This window comes from Macrotis lagotis, chromosome 2 (genome assembly GCF_037893015.1).
Source record: "Macrotis lagotis isolate mMagLag1 chromosome 2, bilby.v1.9.chrom.fasta, whole genome shotgun sequence".
NCBI classification, from domain to species: Eukaryota; Metazoa; Chordata; class Mammalia; order Peramelemorphia; family Peramelidae; genus Macrotis; species Macrotis lagotis.
In genome coordinates this window covers 130466645-130490700 of record NC_133659.1, presented here as the reverse complement: position 1 = coordinate 130490700, position 24056 = coordinate 130466645, and the positions used below count along the sequence as shown (strand labels likewise).

Below are 24056 nucleotides of genomic sequence, written 5' to 3'. Positions count from 1 at the left end.
TCTGGGGGCATCATATTGATTTAGAAAAATCACATATTAACACTATGTCCTATTGTATTTTTATTTATTTTGTTAAATATCTCCCAATTATATTTTAATCATGTTCATGTACTTGGGAGTATTGTGTTCTATCAAACACTGGCATCATTTATGCTACAAAGTATTTTGACAGCTTCTAAGGAAAGGAAGACATGCTATATTTGCACAAGTAATAAATTTGTAGGCACAAACATTGAAATACTAAAAAAATCTCATAAGGACAAAGATAGATGATTATTCTTGTCCTTCCTTTCTTGTCTTACAATATTACTCGCCTACTTATACTCACTGTTTGGATCTATTTGTTGCCCTTTCCCTCTCTCTAGTTCCCTTCTTACTCCCCTTTCATCTCCAAACTCTGAATTTTTACACTGGGTGGCCCTGCCATGTATCTCTAATATTCTTCCTCCTCATTTCTGCTTCTTAGAATCTCCCATTTTCCTAACCAAAAAAATAGCACCAACTTCTTTATTAATTATCCAGGGCTAGGACACTCCTTCCTCAAACTACCTTTTATTTATATTATTTAAATTATGAATATATTTATATTTGTGCATATTACATTAGAATGTAAACCTCTTGAGAATAGATATTGTTAAACACAGTGCCTGATTCATAGTAAATACTACCTCTTTGTCCTTGTGACATTCCAAAATATCAAAAAAAGGAATTTCCATATTTTTTCTACTCACTGTGCTGAAGTGCTTGTGATATACTTTTTCACATATAAAATAAGTAATAATAATAATAGTTAGCACATATGTGGCACTTTATGGATTGCAAAGCACTTTACAAATATCCTCACATTTGATCATCATATTAATCCTGGAAGGTAGGTGTTATTATTTCTGTTTTACAGATGAAGCAACTAAGGCAGACAGAGAGGATAAATGACTTGCTCTTCTAAAAAGAAAACCTGATGAATTAAGGATAATCATAAACTTTGAAGCCTAATGAAAATATTATGATTAATGATGTGGCCTGGGTTGATTGCTTGAATAATTATTTACCTTACTATAAGTTGAATTTTGACATTTAACAACTAAACAGTAAAATAAAGATATGAAAAAGAAATGGATTAGAACTTATCCAGGTCACCTCAAGAGACAGAAATTCTCAAACAGAAGTGCCATGACTATATCAAAGAGATACCATGGTAGTTTTGGGGGCAGGTAGGTGGAGTAGTGGATAGAGCACTGGCCCTGGAGTCAGGAGGACCTGAATTCAAATCTAACTTTAGACACGTAATTGCCTTAGCAGTGTGACCTTAGGCAAGTCACTTAACCCCATTGCCTTAAATAAAAATAAAAAAAAAAAGAAATACCATATGTAAGAATCTTGGTTTTGAAATTCACCTGAAATGAAAGAAAGCAGTTTAAAAAGAAACAGAAATAGTGTCTGAATAAATTGCCAGGCATAGTCCACTTGCCTAAGAAGTATACATTTTAGGTAGATCTTGGGTAAAATGTTCATATCTTAGGAACACTAAAAATGGTCAATGATGTCATCTTTCTCCTTTGTTATGATTTTTCAGAAAATAATTTCTTGTCCTCTCACCCTCCCATTCTCCTTTAGGAAAATGCTTCAAGGGCATATTGAAACCACAATATCTAGCTTGATATTGATTGATAATTCTCCACTGTGTCTACAGTGAAAGAATTCGATGCGTCAAAGAGGATAAGCTAATAGCTGGATCTTATAAAATGTCCTGAATTAGAATAATTATGTTTTAGAACTGGAAAGAATCTTAAAGCTTACATCTACACTGCCTCTCTTTCTAGTTCCTAAGTAATCAACCAATAAGCATTTATTAAGTACACATGAACATCTACGTTCTAGGCTTTGTTAGGCATTGGAGAAACAAATAGAAAAAGGAACAGTTCTTCCCTCAAGGAACTTACATTCTTTAGTGGGAGATAATATGTATATATGTAAAGATATATAAAATGTAAGTATAACACAAAATATAGATGCATTAAATATAAGGCAATTTGGAGAAGTCCTAGCCAGGAAAGTTTAGGAAAGACCTGATGTAGGAGGTGACAATAGAACTGAGCTCTGAAGAGAATCTAGGGATTCTGAGAGGAAAAGTAAGTGCATTTCAGATTTGAGGGACAGCCAACCTGTGCTAGAGCTTAAGGGATGGTGGAGACAGGAGGCATAGTGTCTTGGCTGATCAACATTGAGGAGATCAGTTTGACTGGACTAAAGAGTGTAGAAAGGGGGAGTAATAGACAATAGTGCTCAAAAAAAGTCAAGTGCTTTGATTGTTCTTTAGAAATGGCCAAATTTATAGTGTTTTGCATAGGCATATTATTGTGGATTATTGAATGAATGGCTGTTAAATGAGAAACATCATTCATTTCATTTTGTATAAGATTATGCATGCATTAGACCAATGATAACAGTCCAATATTATTCATGGATTTCAGTCTTCTTACTGTTTCAATCAGCATAGAGCTAAGAAAAGAAAGAGAAATTGGGGAGAAATAAAATTAGCCAATTTAATCATAATCTGTCAGAAAGAAAAATGACAAAAACGAAGGAAAATACAGATAAGAGACATGTTTCTGTATATCTTTATATACAGCTAAGGTTGAAAAGGGATGACAAAATGGTAACTTCTTGAATCCCACTTTCACATTTTTTTCTCATTCTTGGGAATATAGACAAAAATTACAATGAGGCACTAGCAATAAAAGGAAACAGAACACAGAAAGTACTAGTGGGGTGATCAAGCAATCTCATTCAATCCCAAACAGCACCCCACCTCCCCCTACTCTTCACTCCTATTCATGTAAACTCTAATTTTTAAAGGGAATACCTTCTTTAGGTGAGAAAGGAGATTCTCCCAGCTATGCTCAGAACTGATTTCCAGACTGCTGAGTAGCATTAGTCATGCATCCTCCTCATGCCCATAAATGGATGATGGCGGACACTGATGATATCAGACTGACTCAAACAGAGTATATTCAGAAAGAAACCTCAGAGCCAGACTGACAACAGTCCTGCAGCTAATCGATCTTAAACAGAAGCACAGTTTGTTTCATTTTATGCTTGGTTGCACACTGCTAGCAGACATTTGTAGACTGGTTCCTGATGACTGTATACACCAAGGTCATGGAGGGAGAAAGAACTCAGTGCATCTGCATATTAGTGGTAGAAAAGGTTGAGGATTACTTACAGATCGTGGGAACTAAAATTTGGATGAGACAAAATATTTAGGGTGTGATGCTTCTTTCAAAAACTAAAAGAGTGCTGATCTTAGACCATGTCTGATTCAACAATGTCAGAACTAATTCTTAGCCAGAGAACATCTCTGATTTTGCTATTTCAGCACTCATATTAAAACATGAAAAGGTACTACATTCTTATACTGTGACATACCCTCTATGATCAAAGGTGTTCTCTGAATGTCCACACCTTTCCCTGTTTCTTTGATTGTTATACCTAATATAAATGAGAAGCAATAAAAAAAGTAAGAAAGATATACACTGGCACAACGCTTTGCATATACCAGCTGCTTAATAAAAGTTTTTAAACAAATAACGAATAACCCAATAAGAAAAATATTTTTAAGAAAATCATTATACCATAAATAATATTGATAATAGTTAGCATTATTTAGGTAGAAGTTATCAAATTTGCAAACTACTTTACAAATATTATCTTGTCTTATCCTCACCCTATAATGACTCTGTGATGTAGGTAGGTGCTGTCATTACCTTGATTTTAAGTTGAGGGAACTGAGGCAAATGGAGGCTAAGTGATTTATCCAGGGTCACACAGCTGTGTTATCTAAGGCTGGATTTCAATGCAGGTCTTCTAGACTCCAGCAGACCAAACCATCTATTATAATCTATCTATATCTATATCTAATTGCAGAATGACCATGATTTGGCAAGCATGAAGAATTTAGTTGTATCTAAAACTTTTGGTTATTACATTTAAATGAATTATAATAATTAAGGATAACTATTAACAATTTGAATGCTCACTTACCTAACTCCAGTTCATTTTCTTAAACAAGAAGAAAGTTAGACTGTATTATGAGAAGAATTATGCCCTTGTCCCTTGGCCTTGGCAGAAAGTAAGAGTCACTCTTCTGAAAATTACCACCTCTTTTGGCCCTCTGTAGTGATGTGCTTTGGAATTTGAACTCTGAAGTTTTCTTTGCATTGACATGAATGGACTTGTTCAGGCACCAATGACTTTAATCTCCCGGGTCTTATTAGCAAAAACACAACTGTATAAGGAGGAGCTGCATTCAAATCCTGCCTCTGCTACCCAGATATCTTTGTGACTGTAGGCAATACTTCTCATCTCAGTTTCTTCATCTTTAAAAGAGGGAGATGCACTGAAATGCCTTAGAATAACAATTCTTACTAGAATACACACACAAAATCTTTTGCTTGAAGGCTAATCCAAAACGAAATGCTTTTTACATGATGTAGATTGTAGAATAAATATGTGGTCCCAAGTTAGTAGTTGTGATTTTTAATCATGTCTCTTCTATTAACTCATACTGTAAACTATCACAGTACTTTAGCATCGACATTTATAATAGAATAACAATAAAATAATTTATTTCATTCATTCAACATTTATCAATTTTCTACTATGAGTTAGAAATGGTGGGGAAGACAAAATGAAAATCCTTGCCCTCTAGGTGTTTACACTCTATTAGGGGAAAGAACAGTGTGTACAGGACATGTACAGTAGAGGAATTTATAAAGTTAATAGGGATTTTTTGGGGAGTGATTGGGTGATTCGAAAAGGTATATAAATGAATAAGTGAAAAAGCATTTGTTCAACACTTACTATATATTAGAAACTGTATTGTAAAGATTAATAAGGGGGCAGTTAGATGATGAAGTGGCTAGAGCAGAACCCTGGAGTCCAGAAGGACCTGAATACAAATGAACCTTCTGACACTTACTAGCTGTGTAACTCTGGTCTTTTAATCCTGATTACCTTAGGAAAAAAAAACTTAATAATATCCCTCGATCAAAGGCCTTAGGGATGATTAAAGGGTGGGAATTTCTATAATTTAACAAGAAGCATTTAAAGTAATCACTTTCTATGTGATAAGACCAAGGACTATATACAGAAAAGCAAAACCAGGTTCCTTCCCTCAAGGAGTTCATTTTCTAATGAGGAAGATAACATGCAAACAATTATGTACCTAGAAGACATTTACTATGTTAATGGGTATACTTTACTTAAGGCACCCAAAGTAGGGACAAGAGACTTCAGCCTTTTGCCAAGAGTTCCAGGGGCATTTTGATATGAGGGCTGTAGATGGGCAAGGGCAGGTCCCAGCAGGAAACTATAATTCAGTCCCTCTATTTAGAGGTTTAAAATCCAATGAAGCCTTTCAGGTTAAAAACCGAAGCAGTCCCTGGACTCTTCCTTCCTATTATTGACAAAGACTAGCCTGCATGTGACCAGTGGGTCTGCCATTTGTGAGCCTAAATTCTGTTCTCAACCATCATCCTATTTCCTTACAAAAACCCCACATTTCTGAACTGAGACTAGAAAGGTTTGTCCTTTCATTTCTCACCATGCCCCTCAATTAGATGAATCTAGCAGCCACTAGTGTTTTCTATCACATTTTATTTTTATTTTCGTAACAGAAAGGTGTTTTAGAGCTTCTGAGGGCTGTAATTTGTCTTGGGCCACGGCGTCTTTGCACGCCACTTGAGAACACAAAGCCAAGGCCAGGTCTTCCAGGTGACGCCCGGCCCCCCCCTTGGTGAACTTGACCGGCCGCTCGCCCTTTGCTTCCTCCGGGAGTCTTCCCCTTCCTTTACACGGCCCGGACTTCAGGCCCGGGGAATGTGAATGACCGGGATTTTAAGTCGCCTTAGGAGCGCGCTGTAAAAAAACATGCCGTCCGTGCAAAGTGAGCTAATGGAATGTCCACTGGCCGCGCTGCTGTTCTTCCGTCCCTGGCCGGCGCGGGGCCGGTGCTTCTGGGGGCGGCTCCCGGGTCCCCCCAAGTGGGCTGCGCTTCACGCGGATGAAGTCATCGCTATCCATAGTTAGCACATGGGCCGCTCGGGCTGCTCAGCGTCCCCGGGCTTCTCCGGGCCGGGCCGGGCCGGGGCTGCGGGCCGGGGGAGTCGCGCCCGGCCCGGCCCGGAGGGCTGCGTCTCCCGCCCGCTACCGGGGCAGCAACAGGAGACCAGCGGGAGCGGGGGCGCCCAGGGAGGCAGGGATTTTTAAAGGGCCGCTGCCCCCTCGGGGGAGCGTCGCGGGGGCCCCCCGCGCACGGGCTCCCAGGTGTTCGGATCCCCCAGGCCCGGCCCGGCCCGGCCCCGCGGAGGGGGAGGGGCGGCCGGGGGAATCTCCCCCGGCGTCATTTCGGGGAGGCCCTCGGGCCGGGGTTTGGCCCCAGATCCTCCCTCCCTCCGCCGCGCCATCCCGGGGCCTCCCGCAAAGGAGGTTTCTTGGGGAGGCCCCCCAATAAACAAATAAAGAAACGAATGAATGAACAGAGACGGCGCGGGGAGGAGGAGGGCGGGCCGCGCCGGGCCGGGTCCCACAGCAACAAAGAGGCTCCCGGCCCGCGCGCCCCTCCCCGCCGTCGCTGCAGGGGAGACGGGGGGGGGGGCGGCCGGGGGAGGGGCGCGGGGGGCGCCTCCCCCGGGTCGGCCGGCGCGTGCGTGCTCCCGCGCCCCGCGCCCCGCCCCTCCCCGGCTGCTGGCGGCGGCGGCCCTGGTCCTGCTGCTGCTGCTGCTGCCGGTGCACACGGCCTCGGCGGCGGCGCGGAGCGGGCGCGGGAGCTGCGGCGGCGGCGGGGCGGGCACAGGCGCCCCGGAGGCGGCGGCGGCGGCGGCGGCGGCGGAGGCGGCGCCGCGGGGCCCCGCGCCCCTGCCCGCTTCTCCGCCCCCCTCGCTCACACACGCACTCGCTCTCCCGGCCGGCCGGCGGGCGCCTCGGCTTTGTGCGGCGGGCGAGGATGGTGTAGCGTCCCCGCGGCGCCAGAGCCCCACGCCGCCGCCCCCTGCGCGCCGGAGCCCGGCTGCCTCCGCTCCGCCTCCTCGGAAGCCTCCGCACCGCCCGGCACCATGAGGTGAGGGGCCCCGGCCCCGGGCCCGCGCCCCAGCCCCTTCCCTTCCCCCACTCCCCTTTATGCACCTCCGGCTCCCCCCGCCCGGGTGTGCGCGCGCGCGTGCGGGAGAGGGGGGGCTCGGGGGGCTCGGGGGGCGGAAGGCGAGCCTCGCCCCGCGTTCCGGTGCCCGCGGGGGGCGGCCGGAGCCCGAGTGTGCCGGGATGGCGAGCGCGGGGAGGGGGCGAGCCGGGGGCTTCATTCCCCTCCCGCACCCCACCCCCTTCGGCCGGGAGCGCCCCTGCGTGTGCGTGTGCGTGTGCGGACCCTCGGGGCGCCCCGCGCGGGGCCGCTTCTCCCCGTCCTCCGTGCCAGCCAGTGTTGCATTGCAGCAGCTGCTTCCCCCCTTCCTTCCTGCCTTCTGTGTGATCGATAAAATAAGTCAGATTATCCCTCCACCGCCAAGGGGAGACACGAAACGCAGGCTTTTGTTTTTTTAAGATGTAAAGTCTGAAGCGGCAAAAAAAAAATGAGCTTAATGGTGTTTTTTCCATTTCTCTAATTGTGTAGGAGAATGAACCGTGATGCGGGGTCTCATTCATTTTTTTTTAAAGCCATTTCTAAGCCTGTTTTGTTTCCTTAGCCACCTATTTTTTCCGGATTGGTGCAAGACTTCGTGAGAAATGGGACTTGATAGATGGAATGCTGACCTATTGTGCTTTATCATAATCCTTACTGGCCTTTAGGTTAAAGAATTGGGGATAAAGTATATGACTCCTTCCCTTTCCCCTCTAAGAGATTGTATTACATTTGGTTGGATTTGAATATCTTGAATATCCTTTGTGTTAAAGATTAATGGCTAGCATTTGCCAAGACCTTTATAATGTAATACAATGAGATTCTCATGATATCATCTAAAAATTCCCTTGCTTCTGCAAAAATTGTCTAGTCACTGGATTTTTTTCTTAAATAGATTCCAGTTGAAACTTGTTTCCATGTGTTTTTTTTCTCTAGGGTAGTTCTTGACTTGTGTTTTCCCCTCCCCCCATTCATCTCCTTGTGTTGGCTTTGAGTAGTCAATATGCAGTTATTTATGCTCTATTCGGTTTTTTCCCCAAAGTTCTCAGTTATACCCTTATAATTGGCAGTCTAAAAAATTCTGTGCTCATCTTCCCTTTTAATTTCCAGTGGCTATAGTTTTAGCATACCAATATGCTTGCATTATTTTGAGAAGTGTTAGCTTTATTGAAAATTTTGACATTTGTCTATTGACATTGTCTACTAATTTATAGGTGTGAACATTTAACCCTCTGTATAATGAAATAACTCATACCTAGTATTGATTTCTGCAGCCATACTAAAATACTATAATCTTTAGAGGGAGTGGGGGTTCAATTTTAAAAGCTAACCATTAAAAATTTTATTCACTATTTTATTAAGTACTTATTAAAATCCAGTAACAATGAAAACAATGGAAAATAATAATTTTTAATAAGAAGCTTCTATATAATGGAGAGACTAACCCAATGTACAGTTTTCATTCTGCTTACTTCAAAAGTATTCCTTGTTATAAAAAGTAACTTTACCCTCGAAACTTTAATAACCATTTTCGAACTTTTGTGAGAGTCAGTGAAAGCCAACAAATGCCTTGATGTTTTTACCTGTCCGGTAAATAGTACAAAGGGTAATGAAAATTCAGTCAATCTCAAGTCAATTTGGATAGACTCTTTAAATAGCTGCCTTTTAGTGATTTAAGAAATGGAATAAAAAGAAGAGTTCATTTTTTTTCTCCTTGAAGTTAAAGAGGACTATTGGTGGATAGCCCTTTACAAATGCAGTGTACATCTGGGTGCATTTTCTTATATAGCAGTGAAACCTTGGAAACTCTAATTGGATAGAAAATGGAATATGTGTTGAGTCTTAATAATGAATGCATTGCAGGAGGTTTTTGGGTGGATTTGATCCTACTGTGAGTGACAGTTATGCCAACATTTGACTTTGTTTCAAAATGCTGCTTAAACACTGTAGTAGTACTACATGGCATGTTTTTTTCAGTCTATGACTAGCTGATAATGCAACTATTACTGTATCAGAGTAGTTAAATGTATTTTTGAAGTAGTGGTGTTTTGGGATTGTGCTAATGTTCAAAAGTGTGTCCAGAAATAGGTGCACTTGGCTGGGGAGTTACATTTACATCAGTTAGATCTCTGAAGAGAAGATCAGTGAATCTGTTGTGCTTGAAGCATTTATGACATAATATATTGGATGGCTTCCATTTGAGAAATATCATAACCAGTGTTCTCTTCATGTGGAAAACCTGTGTAATGGTTTACATTTACTGAAATGATCAGAAAACCACTTTGTAAATATAAAATCCAAGGCTTAGAATTAACACTTTACTTTTTGAAGCTAATGTCCAAGTTTTGATCTTAAATTGATAACTGGATTAACAGATTAAAAATTAGGACTCATTTTAATCCATGCCATTTAGAATGGCTGCTTGATTTTGAAACTTTTAACCCTGTTATTGTCATTGTATATTGGACTTTTTGATGCTGTTATAGTTTTATATTTTTATACCATTTTATGCGTGTAAGGTTTCTAACAATACAGAGGATACTACAATATTTTAATCTATTTGCACAAGTGAGAAAAACAAAGCAACATTTCCATCAGTTCATTATTCCTTTAATAAAGGTTTTACTAATGAATTCATTTTTTAATTTTTAAAAATGTTTCCTGGAAAAAACTACATAGCCAAACATTGCAGTGCAAATTCTGCCAAAACTCTTAAGAGGATATATTGACACCATGTGTTTAAAACTAGTTAAAATTTTCTTTTATCATTGTTTGGAAGGAGAGGAAAAAAGTCTAGGCCAATTGTAATAAAATCTTTTGAGTCTTTGAGCTTAGAGGTGAGAGCTAGATAGTTTCTTCTTATGAATGCCAGCTATGACATGGTTTATGAAAAAATAGCTAACACTTCCAGACCTAGTGACTGTGGCAAGCTATCAGGGAATCTGTTGTAATTCTTTACAAAGTGCATGTATTGTAGTGTAGTAGACAAATGTAAGAAAGCAATGAACGTTGATTTAGCAAGTTCAAATAAACATGTGCCCTAAAGGAGTTTTACAGTTTAGTAGAATTCAGATATCACAATCTTACATGACATGTGCATTAGATTTACAAAATTAAGTTAATAGTTGGAAAGATAAAGTTGGGGAAGATCTGAAAAGGAAGAGAAGTCTTTTTTTTTTGTATTCAGCATCTAACAGTTCAAAAGAAAACTGGAAATGATAAAAATCTTATTTCTTTGCTTATGTAGAATCCCTCTAGGTAGTGCAGTGGAAAGAGCTTGGAATCAGGAAGATTCCTGTTATGAATGCAAATGTGACCTTAAACACCATGTGACCCTGAGAAAGTCTCTTAACCTTTTTTGCCTCAGTTCCTCATTTGTAAAATGATCTGCAGAAGGAAATGGCAAACCACCACTCCACCTGCCAAGAAAACCCTAAATGGTTTCAAAAAGAGTCTGACCCAATTGAAAAATTATTAAACAACGACAAAAGCATTCATATAGTAATAAATGGATAATTTGTGAAAGCATAGTGACAGTATTTTGTTGTATTTAATTGAGCGAATTCTGTCTTTGATTTTCACAGTATAAAAAAAAACAACCATACAAAGTTCTAAAATCAATTTAATCCAACTTTTACTGCTAGATGTCAGTAAATCAGGAAGCATTTAAGTGCCTACTGTTTCAAGTCAACTAAGAGGTACAGGGAATTGGACAGCAGTCCTAGAATCAGGAAGAAAATCACTGAACTGTTCGCCTCAGTTTCTTCCACTGTAGGATGGGGATGATAACTTTCCTTCCCTTGAAAGGTTCATTGTGAGAATCCAATAAGAGATTTGTAAAGTCTTAGCAACAGGGCTTCCATTGTGCTAATTGCTGAGATTACTGAAACAGTTAAAAATGAAACAAAGCAAATATGAAACAGTTCCTTCCATTGGGGGAAATGACACATAAAAAAAAAATCTTCAAAATAAATAATGGGTAACTAGGTGGTCTTAACAGTTGGAGAGAATAAGAGAGGCTTAGGGAAAGGTTGGGAAGCTGGGGGTGTTGGACATTCAAGGAAACTAAGGGATTCTGGGCAAAGATTTTGCAGAGGATAAAAATGGAAGATGAAACAGTCTTTGCAGAATATCATGGAGGCTAATTTGACTATTTCGAAGAATATAGGAAGGAGAATCATGTGTAGTAAGAGTTTGAAGGTAGTTCGGAGATTTTTGTGAAGAGCTTTAAATACTAGAGGAGTTTGGACTTGAGTCTAGAAGTAATAGTGAGCTTCTTGTATTTATTGAACCAGTGAGTGGCATGGTGAGACTTGCGTTTGAGGAATATCACTTTGGCAAATGAGTGGAGAGCATGGATGGGAGAGTGGAGAGATGGAGGCAGAGAAGCCAATTAGGAGCCTATTAAAATAGTTCAGTCTGTGGGGTAAGGAGGACTTGAACTTGGATGGGGGCCTGGACTAGGATGCTGGCCATGTAAGTGGAGACAAGCCATGCATAGGCAAGATGTGAAGATAAAATCAAAAAGACTTTATAATAGAATCTTTGAACAAAATGTGCACTAAAATTATTATTCATCTTCTCAACCATTGAATTTTGTGACCTATTAAGTTTTAAAATCATTCCACACTTATTGAAATACAAAGGAAAAACCTTTTAGTATATATGAGATGCTACTGTCTCAGATCTTCATAGAATATGAAGTAGTGTACTTTTTTAGGTTAAAGGACATAAATATAATTTTTTTAGTATAGATGAATAGTTTCTTTTGTTTAAGGGATTTTTGACATCTCTTGAAAGTTATTTTTATTTTGTTACAATATGACGTTACATTTATTGGTCCTTAATGATTGAACTCTCCCTTGCATTTCTACTCGCGAAATGTGTTTCTTGATTGATAAACCACCAGGGTTATTGTAAATAATTTTATAAATGTATTGGCTATAACAGCATCTCTATTTTATTTCATGTTTTCATTTGTATTAGTGATATGTGCTTATATTTTTCTTTGCATTGTTTTCCTGATTTGAGCTTTTTTGTCCTATAGCAATTTGGTTTAAGTATCTTATTTCTTTATATTTGTGAGCAAATTATATTATTTAAGAGTTGTACTATTAAAAAGCAAGGATTCAATCCAATTTCTAAAATACTACTGAATACATTTTAAAAGATTCATCCCAGGAAAGGGGAAGGCCTCTTAATGTTAACAGTATTAGTTCAAACTATAGGTCTAAGTCAGTCTGGCTTATCACTTTGGGATCTGGTAGTGCATGATTCTCTTGTTTTTTACTTTCTGCTGTACCTTTCCTACAGTTTTCAAATTCTTTTCTTTTTCCTTTTCTTACTACTCATGCATTACATTTACTCTAATGATAATCATTGACTTCATTAGCTTAAATGGTGATGGTTGGTTAAAGGAATGTACACTTATTTGTTACAATCTGGTGAGAAACACTCTTTCGAACCATCTTGTGAAAACAGTTGCCATTAAATTGATTTTTGTGAGATTTTATAATTCTGACCATCTCAAATCTCTTTTCCACTTTATAGAGTCATAGAATTTCAGGCAAATCTCATTTTCATTTTCAAAATGGGAATATAAATATTTATTTATTGACCTGAGTAGCCTTTAAAATAGTATTGTATTGTAAATAAGCTTTGTTACCTAATCTGTATAATGCTTCTTAACAAGCAAAAAGCCAGTTTTTGAGGACTGAGAGTATTGCTTTAGATGTTCCTTTTTTTTTTTTAGGTTTTTGCAAGGCAAATGGGGTTAAGTGGCTTGCCCAAGGCCACACAGCTAGGTAATTATTAAGTGTCTGAGATCAGATTTGAACCCAGGTACTCCTGACTCCCAAGACCGGTGCTTTATCTACTATGCCACCTAGCTGCCCCTTCATGTTCCTTTTAACCTCATTGGTGCCGAGTTAATTTTTACAAGGTATTACACAATTTAGCCCTATGTGAAATTCTACCTTTTTGGGGCTAGCACCTCCCCTCTTTGATTAACTCTAGCTTATCTTTTATATGTCTTGTTTGTGTGTGATTGTTTCTTTTCTCCCTGTTGTGACTGAGAGAACTCCTTGAGAGCAGATGATTTTTTTTTTTTTGCTAAATATGCCCATATTTGCAATGAAATGGTCTATGTATGTTCCAGATTTTGCTTACTTCTTGTACTTATTTATGTCCATCCATCTTGTCTCCCTCTGTCAGAGTGTAAGTGCCTTGAAGGCAGAAGAGATTTTTTTTTTTGCTTTTTCTTTGTATCCTTAGTGCCTAGTACAGTATGATAAATTAAAAAAATGTAACATTTTTATTCAAAGTTTTGAGTTCCAAATTCTGTCACCAACTACCTCCCCTTCCTCCTCCCTAAGACTGTAATCAGATATAGGTTATACATATGCAATATGTAAAACATTTCCATATTAGTCACTTTATACTAGAAGACTCAAAGAAAAATATGAAAGAAAAAAATGAAAAATAGCATACTTCAGGCTATATTTATAAAATATCGGTTCTTTCTCTGGCAGCAAATAGATTGTCTTGGATCATTGTGTTGCTGAGAATAGCTAAGTCATTCACAGTTCATCAGTGAACTTATTATTATTGCTATGTAGTGTTTTGGTTCTGTTCACTTCATTATGCATCTGTACATGTAAGTCTTTACAGGTTTTTCCTCAAATCATCCTGCTTGTCATTTCTTACAGCACATCCCTTATGATCATGTATGTACCACAGCTTGTTTAGTCATTCCCCAATTGATGGTATTCCTTTGATTTACTATTTGCCATCCTATACATGTGGGTCCTTTTCCCTTTTTTTATGGTCTCTTTGGGACATAGACCTATAGGTGGTACCTTAATCAAAGGGTATGCACAGTTTTATAGTCTTTTGTCATATTTCCAAATATTTATTCCAAATATTTCCAAATTTCTGGAATGATGGGATCAGTTCACAACTCTACCAATAGTGCATTAAGGGTCCCAATTTTCCCATATCCCCTCCAACATTCAGTATTTTCCTTTTTTTTGGTCATATAACCACTTTTATAGGTGTGAAGTAGTACCTCAGAGTTGTTAGACTTTGTGATTTCTGTTGAATAATGATAGAGAATTGTTTCCATATTTCGATGATTTTTTTGGATTTTTTTTTGGATTGGTTGGGTTTTTTTGGATTGTTGGGTTTTTTGGAGTCTATAAATTACTTATTTATATCCTCTGACCATTTTTTCAATTGAGGAGTGACTTGTATTTTTGTAAATTTGACTCAGTTCTCTATTTTTGAGAAATAGATCTTTTTTAATCAGAGATACCCATTGCAAAAATTTTCTCCCCAATTTTCTGCCTTATAATTTTGGTTGTATTGATTTTGTTTATGTAAAATCTTTTAAATTTTATATAATCAAACTTATGTATCAAAGCATAATTTATATTTTATAATGCTCTTTATATCTTTGGTTCTAAATTCTTCCCTTATGTATATATCTGACAGATGAACTATTGCATGCTTTTAATTTGTTTATGATATCTCCCTTTATGTGTAAATCATGTACCCATTTTGACTTTACCTTGGTGTGAGTTGTTGATTTATACTTAATTTCTGCCATACTGTTTTTGATTAGGAATAATACTTATTGATTGCTTCCAAGTTCATAAAAATTATTAGTGACTACTTTTTGGGGTACCATTTTTTGAGTCCCATGTTTTTCTCTTACATTTATGTATCAGTTTAGTCTTTTCCCAAGTGGATAACCTGTTCTGCTTTCAATTCTTTTTTATCTCAAAGTGTTGCAAATGGATATTTTGGGATATATATATATATATATATATATATATATATATATAACCTTTCAGTTTTTGAAGTCTAGTGGTAAGATGTGCAATATTTTGGTCCCCCCCTTTAAAATCGCAGTTTTAAAGTGCTGTATAGAATGGTTGGATCAATTTACAGGTCCACCAACAATTGTTTTTATTAGAGTGCTTGTCTTCCTTTTGTCTGTTGCCAACATTTTTTTCTCCCTAATTTGCTGGGGGTGGTAGTGGTGGTAAGGGGAACAACCTGAGTTTGATTTGGATGACCTTTAATACAGTTCTTTTTTTTTGAATTTTCAGTTCATCTTTTTATAATTGTTAATATCTTTGGGCTACTTATTTATTGAAGTCTTTTTTTTTTGGCAAGGCAATGGGGTTAAGTGACTTGCCCAGGGTCATACAGCTAGGCCAATTCTTAAGTGTCTGAGGTTGGATTTGAACTCAGGTCTTCCTGACTCCAGGGCGGAGACTCTATCCACTGTGCCACCTTGTTGTCAGGAAAATGTCTTTTTTTTAAAAAAAATATTTAAGGCAATGGGGTTAAGTGACTTGCCCAAGGTCACACAGCTAGGCAATTAAGTGCCTAAGGCCCCAGTTGAACTGAGGTCCTCCTGACTTCAGGGCCAGTGCTCTATCCACTGCCCCATCTAGCTGCCCCCTAAATGACTTTTTTTTGAGACCAGTAGGGGCTAAGTGGCTTTTCTTGGTCACAAGCTAGTAAATGCCTGATGCTAAATTTGAACTCAAGTCCTCCTGAGTTCAGGACTGGTGCTCTATGCACTGAACACTTAGCTCTTCTGAGAATAGTTCTTTTAAAAAAAATTTTAGGGTTTTTTTTTGAGCAGGACAATGGGGTTAAGTGACTTGGCCAAGGTCACACAGCTAGGTAATTATTAAGTGTCTGAAGCTGCATTTGAACTCAGCACCTCCTGACTCCAGGGCTGGTGCTCTATTCACTGCGCCACCTAGCTGCCATGAGTAGTTCTTTTTAAAAAAAAAATAAATTAGTAGATGTTGTTTTGACCCGGGTGATATTTTCTAGAAACTTCCAAACAAATCTATCTGGAAAGTATATTCCCTGAGAAAACAGTCTGGATATGAACAGAAAGGAAGGTTATATTCCTGAGCTTTGGCAGTATATGGAACATATTGACTGATTAGTGTTTTGTTCCCATTTTATTTCCATCTGGGAGTCTTTGTGAATAAAACACTATTCCTTTGACTCTGCTCTCCTTGTTTATTTCTTCATACACGAATTTCCCATGTTTCTGAATTGTTACTTACTTTTGGATGTAGTAATGCTATATATCCTTATGCTGTTTTTAAGCCAATTCCCCGCCCACCTAAATATTCAAAGAAGTTTGTTAATTTTCTTTTCCTTTCAATCTGAAGGAAAAATCAGTATAGTTTAATTCATACTGGAAAGGCACATTCCTTTTCCTCCCCCTCTTCCCTCCAATTTACTTATCTGAAAAGTAGTCTCCTAACCCCTTTTTTTGAAGACCTCTTGTTGCACATACATTGTTTGCTGTTATTGCAATGATAATATGAATACTTTTTTTTTTTACATAAGTCATTTCTTGCTGTCAGGTACCTCTTCAGGATATAGTGACAGAAGTGGAGATCTTGAGATCAAAATGTTTTAAGCAGTTTATTTACTTTTTTCAGAATTCAAATTGTTCACCAAAATTTTGATTCAGTTCATAGGTTGTTTCAGCACTGAATTAGTGTTCTAGTATTTCCATAGCACATTTTACTGCAGTTTTTCCAATATTTTGCTGTCTTTATTAATTGTAGTGTGAGATGAAGCACATTTTTTTGGGTGGTTATCAATATTTTGCAGAATTAGGTCCTGATTAGTGCAAATAATGAATCCCTTGAAGTGATCACACTTGCATTTGAACTCACACTATTTCAGGTGATAATTTTGTACAATATATAATTCATTCTAGCCTGATTGAATTGTGCAGTATGAATTTGAAAAATGTCTCCATCTCAGGATATTAATCAGTCTTACTTATAGATGAGCACTTGCCTATTGGTGAATGGCTGGTAATCCTATATTTGTATTCATTCCCTATAGATTTTGGATATCAGACTTCTGTCAGAAATATCTAATGCAAAGATTTCTTTCTCAATGAGTGAAAGTTTTGAAAATTAACAACTGCATTAATTCATAAAAGCTTTCAATTTTATATTCATTATTATAGAGAAAGGCTCCTCACTCGCATTTATGAATGTATAGTCAAGTTTTCCAGAGGTTACATGACCTGTGATTTAAAGATTTAGCTGCAAACATGAACCCTGATTTAATATCTCTTCTACTGAATTGTACTTTTACTTTCAAGTGGATGAATCTCGCTGTTTTACTTGTATTTATTTGTCTTATATCAGAACCAACTAATTGAAAATCTCTTTTTATGTGAATTCGTGGTTTACAAATACAAGTGGTGCTGAAGTATTCAAAACACTGAATAACTTTTGAATCTCATGGTTTTCCCTGGATCAAATGTGAATACATTTACAGTGGTAGAACAAAAGCAATGATGGGTAAAACTGCTACTACATTAAGCTCAAGCTGTACTAACAGTCACTGAAATTTTTCACTGCATATTTTCCTAGTTTAAAAAACAACACAGATTTCACCTAATATCCTTAATGAAGCAATACAATAATAGATTTAATAAATTTTTCTCTGTGAAGAAATGGGAAATATACATTCAACACTTACACATATCAAAGGGTACTGTGCTTCTTCTGAGGAAAAGTACTGGAGCTATTGCAAGCTGACCTAGCTGTTTTTAAGAATTAACATTTTTATTTGAAATTTGTTTGACTGACAAACTTTTTGACAGATATTTTCTTTAAAATGAATGAAGTAGGGCAGCTAGGTGGCGCAGTGGATAAAGCACCGGCCCTGGAGTCAGGAGTACCTGGGTTCCAATCCAGTCTCAGACACTTAATAATTACCTGTGTGGCCTTGGGCAATCCACTTAACCCCATTGCCTTGCAAAAACCTAAAAAAAAAAACCACAATAAAATGAATGAAGTAAGCCTGTCACTATGGAAAATAACTGACAGTTTGTTGTCAATGATAAAATTTGAACTTCTAAGTGAAAATTTAAAATTTTGAAATACTTATGTCACTTCTGAGTTTGACACCTTACTGATACTTAAGGATTTTTCTGATGAGTTAGATGTTGATAATAATGAATAAATGTTTTTCTTAGGGGGGCATTTTTATCATGAATGTGTCAGCATTTGGAAGATTTGCATAACTTAGTGAACCAACATTCTTCTCTAAAAGACCAGTGAATAATGTTACAAAATTACACATGGGTAAAAAGATTCATTCAAAATGCAAACCATATCAATGGATTTTAGGAAGAGTACAAAAAGTTCATTGATAGGGTTTCATATTCCACATTTCAGCTGAACATTAATTGAAAAAATTACACTTCTCAAGTTTTGGAGACTTTTAAAGGCTATTTAAGATACACCTAGGCAACTAGGTAGCTCACTTGATAGAATACTGGACTGAGGTGGGGTATCAAGAAAGACTCATTTTTATGTATTCAAATCTGACCTGATATTCTCGTTAACTCTTTTAACTTGGGCGAGTTACTTAACTATGTTGCCTCAGTTTCCTTATCTATAAAATGAGCTGGAGAAGGAAATGGCAAACTGCTCTAATATCTCTGCCTAGAAAATTACAAATGGGGTCACAAAGAATTGGACATGACTGAAATGAGTGAAAAACAATGATAAAATATAACTATTTAGCATTTATATAGCATTGTAAGATTTGCAAATCACTTTAGTATCTTTGCCAAATAAGCATGATCAAGTAAAATAAATAGTAGACATACTAAGTGTGAAAATGTACCATTCTACTTTACTAGTCAGTACCTCTTTTTGTTCTTTAAGCTAACAGTTTAAAGTAACATTGTTTTTAAAAGCTTAAAAGCCATTCTTAACTAGGACCCTGGAGTAGGGAGGACCCGAATTCAAATCCAGCCTTAGACACTTAATAATTACTTACCTTGAGCAAGTCACTTAACCCCGTGGCCTTGCAAAAGCCCAAAAAAAGAAAAAAAAGACAGGTGAGCTACTAGAACTGGAGTCTATAAATTAGACTGGGGACCTATAGCTTCAGGTCCTATTGGTTGCCTGTTCTTATGTGTACCTAGTTAAGAATGGCTTTTAAGCTTTTAAAAGCAATATGTTACTCTAAACTGTTAGCTCAAATGAACAAAAAGAGGTACTGACTAGTAAAGTAGAACGGTACATTTTCACACTGTGCCTACTATGTATTTTACTTGATTATGTTTATTTGGCGTAGTTAGGAAATCTTGCAATGTTATATAAATGCTAAATAGTTAAGTGACTTGCCCAGGTTAACAGAGTCAATGAGAATATTCTATTTTATTATTGTTGTTCAGTCATTTCTGTCCAAGGTTAGGAAGTCATTATTAGTCTTTATAAAATCATGTTTACTTGGTCATTTTGCAAGATATATACTTTTGGCTCTGCTCACTTTACTTAATATCAGTTCATATGTGTCTTCTCCACACTTCTCTGAGTCCTATTTTATTATTTATGACAAAATAACATTCCATTCCATCTATATATCAGTATTATTCATCTACTTTTTCCTTTTTTTTTGGAGAAGTGTGCCTAATACGGTTATGGCAGAGTCGATGGATATTTCTCTGGACTTTTGTTGGACTTATAGAGCAGTTATATCTTTATTGGTAAAAGAAATTGCCTTCTTGGGAATTCTTTACACCAGTGATATTCCAGTTCTGGTTTTAAAAAAATAGAATGGTGTAGATATAAATCTGTATAGTAACTTTTGCAGAACAGTGATTTTTACTATTTTTTATACAGCCCAACCATACATATGAATATTTCTTAGTAGTTCTTTTGTTTCTGTAAAAATCATTTTGTAGTTTTTTGTGTAATTCCTGTGTATCTTTGTAGGTTAATTTCCAGATAGTTAAATAATTTTGTTGTACACTGCATTTTAGGATATCTAATAAAAAATAGTGAAGAATATCTAGTAGGAAGGATATCAGAAAGGACCATACAATTATTTATTTTTTATTTTTTCAGTTTTTTGCAAGGCAAACGGAGTTAAGTGCTTGCTCAAGGCCACACAGCTAGATAATTATTAAGTGTCTGAGACCAAATTTGAACCCAGGTCCTCCTGACTCCAGGGCTGGTGCTTTATCCACTACGCCACCTAGCCGCCCCAGGACCATACAATTATACTGTATAAACATTAGGCAAAGGAATTGAGGATTTATTTTACTTAAAATTTTTTAGGGGAGGAGGACATATTAATTTTCTCCAGATATTTGAAAGATTGGCACATTGAAGAGGGAGTAAATTTTTTTTATTTGGCTTTAAGGACAGAACTACTAGCAATTGTTGTAAGTTACAAAGAGGCAGATTTCAGCTGGATAAAAAAACAAAAAGCAAAAAACTAACTACTGATAAAGTGGAATGCATTGCTTACAGAAGTAGTGGGAGCCCTCAGCTGGTTGCCTTTCAAGCAAAGGTTAATGGACTATTGAGCATTTTAAAGTATTTGTACTATATAAAATACTGTTGCAGATGTCCCTTTAAATTCTGATAAAGTGATAGTGCCTTTTTTTAGGGTTTTTTTTTTTAACAAGGCAATGGGGTCAAGTGGCTTGCCCAAAGCCACACAGCTAGGTAATTATTAAGTGTTTGAGGCCGGATTTGAACTCAGGTTCTCCTGACTCCAGGGCCATTGCTCTATCTATCCACTGCACCAACTAGCTGCTCCTGATACTGCCTTTTGTAGCACATCTTTGGCTCTGGGATAATTCCATATTTCATATGAAATAGGTGACAGTAATTTAATGAAACTGTAACAAATAGGATTTGGTGATATTCTGTTAATGAGAACATATTAGTTATATTAAAATTACTCTAGACATTTTTTATTTGGTGCTATTTTGCTTCTCTCTGCCTCAAATGAATTTTGTACAAGGTAGATTCTAAAATGTTGATCAGTTAAACAGTGTACACTAGGGAGAATAGCACTCAGCTCTGTACCTTCATTTGCAGTGACCCTTAATCAGGATAGCTATGTAACTTCTGTGATTCCTGAATACGCATAGTCACAGAATTATGGAATTTGAAAGTTTTTATGGATCTCCTTCAGTAGTTATGTAGGACAAACCATGCACAAAAGGAATCCCCACTGTAACATTCCACAAATACAACCTCAGCCTGAAGATCTCCATTGAGGGGAAACCACCACATATTGGGGCATCATGTTATATGTTTGGACAGGTTTAATTGTTAGGAAGTTTTTCCTGGCATCAAGTCTAAATTAACCTCTTTGTAACTTTTATCAATTAGTTGCTCTTAATTCTGCTTCTGAGGCCAAACAACAAATCTTCTCCCTATTCCATCTTCATGACTGGTTGCCCTGCTGATATTTGGAGAGAACTACCATATTCTCCTAATATTCTCTCTAGGTTTATGATTTCAAGTATTGTAATGCAGCAATTATAGATTATGAAAGATGTAAATTGCATCGAACATAAGATTTTTTTTTTGCAAGCATAAGATTTCTTTTAGGTGTTTGGATAGTCCTTGGGTAAATAGAACTCATTTGGAGAAAATCATGACCTACTGAATTAGGGACTGATTTTTTTGGGGGTTTTTTTTTTTTTGGCAAGGCAATGGGGTTAAGTGGCTTGCCCAAGGCCACACAGCTAGGTAGTTATTAAGTGTCTGAGGCCAGATTTGAACTCAGGTACTCCTGACTTCAGGGCCAGTTCTGTATCTACTGCGCCACCTAGCCTCCCCATGGGACTGATCTTCTGACAATGATTCTTCTTAGCCATTTAATTTTTCTATTACTATGGGCATAGGCATAGACGAAGTAATGCTTGAATAAGACTTGAAGGGGATAGGTAAGTTTGAATAGATGTAAATAATTTGTGTAATGTGATTGTCTGAGATGTGATAACTCATTTGATTCTCACAATACCCTTGTGAAATAAGACTAGAGGGGAAAACTTGGTTGTCCAAGGTAACAGAACTGTGTGTCTCAGGTATGGAGTGGACAGGATAATTTAGGAAGTCCCTTCTGTCTTTGATATTCTTTGATTCTGTGACTTAAAGTTCAGTGTTTTTTTTCAAACATCATTGTACACTGTCACTTAGGGGTATGAGTTTTTGATTTAGTTCTTAAAGAAACTAATCTTATGGAAAGTAGTATTAACATTTGAAAATACCCCAATAAGTAAATGATAGGTTTACTATCACATTTGATGTGGATTGAGTGTTCATTTGTATGGCAAGAGGACATAAGAGTGATTGACTCTAAATTCCTTATGAGCAGGGATTGTTTCATTCTCTGTATTTCTAGGACCTGGAACATAATGGGTGCTTAGTCAGTTATTTTGAGTAATTTAATAGCCCAAAGTAGTAGGGAAGGTGAGTATGGGTTAGGGAGGAATACCGCTAACACATAGAATTAACCAAGCAATAGATAGCATAGAGAACAGTCAGGCTCTAGGAAAAATCATAGTAAAGAAATTCATTGAAAACAAAAGGTTTCAGAATTAAAACATACCATTTCAGGTATCCATGAACAAATGTTCATCTCAAGAGTAATAATCAAGTAAAAATCAAGGCAAAAAAAGGGGAGACATTTTACCTTCATGCACTTTGATTCTAAAGCAAGGAAACAGATTTGATAGAATGAGATCCATGAGCAGAATATAGTTCTGATATATGATATCATTAAGTCATTTGCAACTAATCAGAGAAATGACATTGACACACAAAATAATATATCCAGACAGCATGTATTTTTTTTTTTTTTTAGATTTTTGCAAGGCAAACAGGGTTAAGTGACTTGCCAAAGGCCGCACAGCTAGATAATTATTAAGTGTCTGAGACCAGATTTGAACCCAGGTACTCCTGACTCCAGGGTCGGTGCTTTATCCACTATGCTACCTACCCACCCCGACATCATGTATTTTTGGGATGACCAATATCTTTCCATATTATTACTACTATATTGTCACCAATCCTATTGTCATAGGTTCCTGAAATTGCTGTGTCACTGAGACACAGGCGTAAGCACATCTTATTTCAAAGCAGCAGGATAGTTTAAGGGCATGAATGGAATGGTATTGTTTAGAAAGAAGGATAGTCGAGAAAATGGAAGTGGTGGGAAGTTTGGCAATGGAGTGATTGAGTGAAGATCAGTGGAGAAAGAAATATAAACAGAATGATCAGAGTAACAATAATTGTTAAGAAAGAAGAAAATGGATGAGCTTAGGAAATCAGAAGCTTAAAGTGAATAATTATAGTTAGTGTGGATTCATTTTATCTGGACTCATTCTTTATATTCCTCTCTACCAAAGCAGTGACTAATAATAATATTTTGTCTTAGGTTAATGAAAATTTCATTCTTCAAGAATGAAAAGAACCAAAAGAAGGAATATTTTCTTCTGGATCTATTATCAACATCAAAGAGATTTGGTTACTTTGGTGAAAATGAGGGGAATCTTGGGAAGGATATGATGATTCCATCTTAGAATTTGTGATAGAAGACAGGAAATGATGAGAAAATTGGTATGAATCCTAGATTTTGGAAGAGCAGTGAAGTTTTACTGTTAAGACAAAGAAATGGGGGCAGCTAGGTGGCGCAGTGAATAGAGCACTGACCCTGGAGTCAGGAGGAGAAAGAAAGTATGACCCTTGGACTAAAATTGGAATGAGGGAGAAGTATATAGCAAATTCACCAACTTAGTCTTTTTTTTCCTTAAAAGAAAAAAAAAGTGTGACTTTGGACAAATCACTTAACCTCATTGCCTTGCAAAAAAGCCCAGAAAACCAAACAAAAAAAAGTGTAAGAGGGGCAAGTGGCACAGTGGATAAAGCCCTGGCCCTGGAGTCAGGAGGACCTGTAATTTGTTGTTATTGTGTTTGTCCTTTGTTCTAGAAGAGGACCGTGACTTGAGAAGGTGATGCTATGACATGCAAGCGAATTGGATTTAAATGAAGGAGGACTGTGC

The 24056-nt window shown here is 37.5% G+C and overlaps 1 protein-coding gene across 12 annotated transcripts in view; it reads left to right on the top strand.

Moving 5' to 3' along the window:
- ENAH (ENAH actin regulator) overlaps window positions 1-24056 on the top strand; it is a 147771-nt gene that overhangs the window by 9950 nt on the left and 113765 nt on the right. Inside the window, exon 1 of one of the 12 annotated variants that reach the window (XM_074222798.1) lies at window positions 6866-7117. The exons of the other annotated variants lie outside the window; for them this stretch is intronic. Coding sequence (XP_074078899.1) covers window positions 7113-7117 — 5 coding nt within the window. The 5' untranslated portion in view covers window positions 6866-7112. Of the gene's footprint in view, window positions 1-6865; window positions 7118-24056 lie in introns of those variants that run through there. 12 annotated transcript variants of the gene reach the window in all.